Here is a 7,341-nt window from a genome sequence, read left to right as displayed (position 1 = left end):
GAAAATGTAGCAGGAGCTAAATACATATCTAGACATCTCTATTGTCTATTAGGGTGTTGAAAATCCTTTTAATGACTCTAAATGTTTGCATAGACTTACATCAGATATCCTCTATTTACATGGTACACGGAAATGTTAAAATACGATCAAGTAACGTTTTGTAATGTTTTTGTATGTTTTCCTTCTGACGCAGCATGTGTGGATCCATTTTCTGTTCTTAGGTGGGAGGCACAAACAATTAGATGGACTCGGTGGTGCTCGATATATAATCTTCCAGGAGTGTTAAACCTTCTAAACAATCAGAATGCAAATTATACTGTATAACACTACGCAGCCTACTTAAATGTATATAGTAACTTTTATCTATGCAAAGATTTGTGAAGGTTCAAGGACTTCAAGTCTGAAATGTTAGCGTAAGCCATCTGTATAGTCAAAAACGATTACAATTATGGAAAGTCTGTTCTAAGACCCTGAAGTCTAGAATCTTTGTCCATAACTGAAGAAGAATTAAACATGTGACTGACAGAGTTATTAGCGATATATGTGTTCGAAAGTTAGCACGGTTATTAAGGCAGCCACTCGACGGCAGTGATTTTCAAAGTGTGGTGCCTGGACCACTTTGTGGACCGCACTAGTAAGACAGGTCTCAGATGGTCCGCGGCTGAAAGTCATCACATGTCAGCAAAGTGATATTTAAATCACCAGATACCGTCCAGTCTGAAATCGAGTTTTAATTCTTATCAAGATATATCAGTCATTGTAAAAGGATAGACCTTCAAACACCAGTTTCCACCAGAAGACGCAAAATAGATTAAATATAACCTTGGTAACGAAGACAGCAGCGTAGCATCACAAAAATTAAACGAGCGTTTTATGCGAACGAACAGTTGGGCATGGATAAAATTAAAACTCGTGTGAAATCAGTACTGGACTAATTAGTGTATCTGGCGATTTAAACATCACTTTGCCTGACATATGATGACTGTCAGCCGCGGACCACCTGACATTTGTGTGGACCACACTTTTAGAACCACTGACCTAGACTAACCACACTACATGTGCCCTACCCCAGCCCCAAACACTAGAACTATCGCAAACCCTAACATCCTCCCATCAATATTAATAAACATAAACATGAGCGCGCGCGCGTGCGCGCGCGCACACACACACACACACAGAGCGAATAAAGATTTCAGTCGTAGGTTTCTGTCATGCACTATGGGTCATTTTAGACTGGCTCATTGACTAAGGAATATTCCGATATTCCAATATTCCAAAAATAGACCAATATTCTGTCATATACGCTGCAAGTGCAATCCTTTGCAACGGTATTTTCCGTTGGTGGCTTGTTTATGAGCTAATTTACTTCCTATTGGGAATACTCAATATAAGACCTGCGGCGAGCAGCTTTTCTGTGCCCACGAAAACGAGTCTCTCGATAAAAGTAGCTCAGTGACATGGAGACGATAACAACTGGCTGAGAAAGCCTTTCCCAACGTTTTTATCTGCTCACCACTGTTTCAAGCAGGTCTCCTGTCTTTTGTGAACGTGGATGACTTCGCATGGAAAAAAAAACAAACTTCTGCTCGAATCTTTATGGAAGAAGTTTTAAGCTCGATATGCTTGACTGCTCCTGATTTTACATCGACGGATCGAAGTTTCTCATCTGCAGCGAAAGCAGGATATCCGTCCAGAGATAGAGGGATTACCCGGATTTCCCCCTGTCGGATTTATCTAGTCATCTACGAGACACTTTTTTTTTTTGGAAATCAGGTGGGTATTCAACTTTAACGTTCTGTATGCTTTCACATTAATTCTTATTTTTCATACGCTGAGCTGACAATGTTGAAGCAACGTGTCCGAACAGCTGAGCATTAGTGGTCGTGAGGATTACGACTATCGCCTGTGTGTGTGTGTGGAGAGAGAGAGAAAAGCTGGGATTATTCCAAACTAGAAAACAATAATCAGAGACAATGTGTTCACTTATTTTTTAATTACATTTTAATTTACATACTTACGTATAGCATAGCTTAAAAAACGTTACAGCATATTGATATCAACCCCACTTAGTCTCCCCCAGGTTTCAACTGACACCTTTGTACTCCTCCTACTAATCTTCCTGGTTTGTCTGATCCTTAGTCTCACATCGAGTTCCTTTTGATTGTACCTGTTGTACAGTCTGGTTAACTCAGACAGTTTACATCTGTTTACAATGAATGATGCTTCATCTCTTGCCCTCTCATCTACTGCTTTGTAGATAGGGGAGTTGCCTTCTTCTACCTCGGGTGGCCATGTGGGTTTTTGATAGATAAGTGGCCTACGGCGATAGTCATGGACTTTTATTGGGAGAATCGCGGCGAATAAGTAATTGATCTGAAGATTTATTATTCTTTTGATGTTGACAACTGGCTCTTAGATTAGTCCTTTTACTTGTTTCTCTTTCTTGTTATTTGTCTTCTGTGTTCAGCTGGGATGACACAGCGTACTTCCCCAGCTGTGCACCTGAACCAGTAGATCAAGGGTGGGTAACATCCGTCCCGCGAAATCATTTGCCGCCAAAGCAAGGGAGATTTCATTCATTCTAGAAGCTTTTTCATAACAAACATTAATTTATATTATGAATCATATTGATAACGTAAATTTTGAGGGACAAGCAGGGAAGGTCCATTACAGGATAGACAGGACACAGAGAAGTTCATGACGGGACAGACACTTATGTTTCTTGATAGCTGCCGCGGCCTGTATGGACAAGTTTGGAGAACAATGCACGAGAACCTTCACTCCAAAGCCGAGGGTAGACCACTTCCGGTTAGATGTCGGCTGTTAATACACGTAGCGTTCTTCCACCTTGTTGTTGCATGTGCAAGCACGTCTGTGTGTGTAGTATGTATGGAGACACTTTGTACATGATATGAACTCCTTCATTAGGAGGAGGTGTATGTGTCCTAAATAGCCATTATTATTATTGTTATTGTTGTTATTATTATTGTTGTTGTTGCTGTTGTAGTACTTCCGTTGAACAAACGAACAAAAACAAACATAAATTGTGCATTAGCACTAAGAAGGTTTTTTTTTTTACACTATGCTGTCATCTCTAGCAACCTTCTATTTATAAACGTATGTTTTACAGACTCCAAACAGTTGTTTCTCTATGATTTTCATAGGATCAGAGCATATTTTTCGCGCACCTAATTACGAAAAGGCGGATTGTGGTTACTCAGAGAACAGTACTGCCAGGCAGGCTGGCATTGTACACCTTACAAAAATGTTAACACCCTGTGGGAAAACTTGACCAAATAGAGCAGGCTAATTTTTAATCAGATAATTTTGCGGACTGATATGGTGATACAGAATATTATAAACGATCAATACATTCCTACGATGAGATAGCAACAGGATATTTAAAACATAAAATTAAGGAATTAATTAAGCAGTGACGATCAATGCGAGACAAATGAACTTTAATGAGTTTACCTTCACGTTCTGTTTCATTGCAGTTATGTTTACTTTAGGAGGAGCGGCACACAAAATTTGAAGTACAGCTGATGCAGTTTACTAGTATCAGATATTTTTATTTATTCATATTTTTTTAATTTCACACTTACTCTCTGCAGCTTCTGTGGAGGAAGCCACAAAATGGCCTTCAGTTCTGACCAGAACGTGCTTTGCCCGAGCGTTGAGATGATTCAGAAAGAATTGCTCCAGATGACCTGCCGAGTCATCCAGATCACAGACGCGATGAAAATAGCGACAGTTCAGGTCAAGGGAGGTGCCACGTGCACGTGCACCAGCGGTCAGACGCAAGGAGATGTCCCCCTGCGGGAGGCGGCTGAAGAACTCTCACGTGCGGTGGACAAGCTGAAGGAGGAGGTGCTCATGCACGCACTCGAGGGTCAAGGTCTCTTCCGGCACCGCAGAGGTCGAGGTCAGTCGCTATCCACCCTGAGTGCATCGTCTAGCGAAAAGCGGAAGAGTAAAACAAAAAAATGTCGGGTATTCTTTCCGTTATAACTGGATTTCCCGATTACTTTCTACTATTTATAAACACACTTCATTTTGTTTGTGTGTTTATGTTTGCTTCCTCTGTGTGTGTGTCCGCGCTTGTGCACGGGTACTTGTGGTATCAAGGATCAAAGACTTAAATAATTAGGAATGAGGTGCAAACTGAGTTGTCGACAAAGCCCTTCAGGTGAGATACATGTAAATAAACTTGATCTTCAGTAACAAAGGAGCCTGTCCTCATTAAAGTCTGTCAGATCAAAATAACTCATTTTAATCCTTTTTATATTTTTATTTTCTTCTTTTTCAGAGAATACCAGAGACAGTGCTTACGAAAGCAGAAACAGTGAAAACTTTTATGGTAGGTAACACGATTCCCTCCCCTTTGACTCCTGTATCGGTTTATTCGTTCGTCTATCAACATTTGTCTATCCATTGATTGATCGATTGATCAACGACCTCTGGGGTCTTCGATGGTACGAGCTGGTTACCTGTGCAATGAAAAGTTATTTGTCCTGGGTTCAGATCACCTCTCGACTTCTTTTTCTGCATGTGACACCCACAGACTTCAGATTATAAAAGTCTGTATAGTGTATAGTGGCACCTAGTTAAAGTGCCGGCTACTCTGTCTGAATATGAACTTGTTCACAGACAGTTACTTACTCATACACCTGATCTTCACCGCAATTGTTTGTGTTGTTTTCGCCTCTTCCGGATTTGATGACTCACCGCATTTTCTGAAGCACGTCTGACCTTACTACGGGAAAAAATGTCGTCTAAACTCTGTTAGTGAACCACAGTCGACCTCAGTTTAAAATATCCGTCCCTGTTTCTCATGAATACACAGAAAATACTGTAAACTAATGGGACGTGTGAAATGTCGCAGTGCATGCTGGGGGTCTCTAGTTTTGGCGATGCGTGAAGCTTCGTCGGTATCAACATTGCCTTTCACCTCTAGAGATCTTTATTCTAAAAGTTAATATGCAGGTTCTTAGTAACTCTGTTATTGAATATTCGGATAAATAAAACTGGATTAGCTTGCATTCTGAAAGTTCAGTGGTTTAAACTTTCAAAGTCTTGATCAGAATAAACAGCATCCCATTGTGCTGAATAAATAAAATGTTCACAGCCTTAGTGTAAACCGCCAATTCCTTTCATTTAAATCATTTTCTCTCTTTGACAAAATAAATTTCCTCTTTTTTGTTTTATCGTTTCTGCTTCTTTCATTGTAGATACGATTTTTTTAAAATTTCAGAGTATCCGATGCAAGAATCAGGAGAAGATAAGCCACATACGTCTGAGGTAAATTAATTGTGTTTACACATGTCTGTTTGAGTTCATTAAAAGATACCAATGCACAAAATCCGAGTGAAACCATCTATTCCGTTTCCGAGACAATAACATTCTGATTACTCACATCTGTATGTTCTGTTATTGACTTGCGACAACTTTGACTCCTTGAACTTCATGTTTGGTGTTAACCTTTATTAACGCGGATTAAAGAGAGACTGTATAGTTCTTTTGTTACAGGCAGTCTCTACTGACAACTCACAGTGATATACATAATTAATTTTAGAAGCACCAGCAGTGAATTTTCTCTAATATTTTTTTTCAGGATTCTTGAGGATGCAAAGAATGAAATAGTTTACATCTCAGGCCAGACTGACCAAGACCTCAGGGCAGTTTGTGACCTCTGCCTCCGTCAACTTTGGGTTTTAGGTGAAGAAGACGATGTTGACCTTCGCTATATTAACCCACTGTTTCTGAGGATAACCTTGATTCAAGTCTGTGTAAGAAAGCTTGTGACTGTCCCACCTGTGATCATTTGCTATCCGACTGTATCCTAAGTCGTTTCTTTGAAAGGATGACTTTGCACTGGTGGATGCTCTGCTGATGCTGTACTGTATATATCATAAACAATGGCAACATCAGTGGGTAGACATTGTTTATTTCTAGAGACCATACCCGTGATGTGAGCTGTGTATCATTATCTGAACTGAATTGTTTTCCTCAATATTTGCACACAGACTCTTTTTTTTATTATTATTCACGCATCCTGGCCTCTCAGTTGACATTGACTCACATGCGTTCAATACCCTTTGACCTGTCGCATACATAGAACAGTTGCATTACTAGCCTGCTGATGTAGGTCATTGGATCGTGTTTTTAAAAATACCTGGTGTCACTTCTTGGTTCCTGGTTGACTAGCCTGTGCTTGTACGAAATGTTGTTGATGCCTTTCCCTGAGCATGTCCTGCAGTTCTGTCTTTCAGACACGACAGAAAAGCTCGCTGGAGTATAAAGGGGAACATTGAAACAACAGCTGTCCTCATCACCTCGAAGTCTGACAGGCATGGTCCCGGGAACACCGAAGAAAAGAAAGTTAACCCCGTTCTTGCAGTTACAGATATTCGAAAGTCATTCGAGTCATTCCAGGGTCTCGGTTACTCTTCAATGAATTCGATTATGAAGAAACCCGTGAAGCATTTTGGAAGCCTTTATTCAGAATCGGGTATATAGTAGGTCTGCTATGCAGAAGAGTAAATTAGTAAATATAAGTTTATAATGGACATACGCCCGCGGACTCGAACATGCACACAGACACATGATGTACAGGAAGGTTTTTGAATTGTAATCCTTTTACCCTAATTATTGAGAAACTCGAAGACAGAACCTGGAGAGTTTTTTTTAAAAACAAATACCAGCCAGGGTCAAACATTTTTCAAGTGAAAAATATTGTGAAATGAGTTCAGAATGATGGTTATAGCATCAAGAAAATGTACACTATCAAAGAAGCCGCAGCAATAATGTATATATGTTTTCTATCTGACCACGCGCAGTCTTCAGAACTGTGCATTTTATTCGATTCAAGTATGTTGTTGTTCGATCAAGAAAGTTGATTGACTTATTTAAAGACGTTCATGTCTATCCTGGTTGCAGATTCTTTACATAATGTATGGGCAATGAATACCTTCTATTGTGCAGTCAGTATTTAATAACGAGAAAATGTTTACGAGTAATGATGAAATGTAACATTTAAGCATTGCTGTGTGACTGTGTTTTTATTTCTGTGGGTCTGGGTAAAAATGCTTCATCACTTTCGTTTTCGGTACACTATTTCGTCAGTAGTTCCGTGAATGATCATGCCCACAAGCATTACAGCACTTAACAACAAAACAACAACAACAACAACAACAACAACAACAACAACAACAACAATCCCTTGTGAACAGTCTATGACTACCCCAATATTCTGATGGTTGCCTCCAGTATTTCAGTCCTGGAAATTCTTGAACAGAATCTGGCTATTTTTCAGTGATTGTTTTTGAAACCAGCATCCAT

The 7,341-nt window shown here is 39.8% G+C and overlaps 1 protein-coding gene across 1 annotated transcript; it reads left to right on the top strand.

Annotated features, from left to right (window-relative positions):
- Nucleotides 1-1,343: 1,343 nt before the first annotated feature.
- Nucleotides 1,344-7,046, top strand: LOC112572724. Its single transcript, XM_025252550.1, has 5 exons — nt 1,344-1,773; nt 3,615-3,925; nt 4,310-4,360; nt 5,255-5,301; nt 5,615-7,046. Exons 2-5 carry the CDS (start codon nt 3,637-3,639, stop codon nt 5,621-5,623), a joined length of 396 nt encoding a protein of 131 aa, XP_025108335.1. The 5' UTR covers nt 1,344-1,773; nt 3,615-3,636; the 3' UTR covers nt 5,624-7,046.
- Nucleotides 7,047-7,341: the final 295 nt, after the last annotated feature.

This window comes from Pomacea canaliculata, linkage group LG9 (assembly GCF_003073045.1).
Source record: "Pomacea canaliculata isolate SZHN2017 linkage group LG9, ASM307304v1, whole genome shotgun sequence".
NCBI lineage: Eukaryota > Metazoa > Mollusca > Gastropoda > Architaenioglossa > Ampullariidae > Pomacea > Pomacea canaliculata.
Note: the sequence above shows the minus strand (reverse complement) of the source record. Positions and strands in the feature narration are given on the sequence as shown.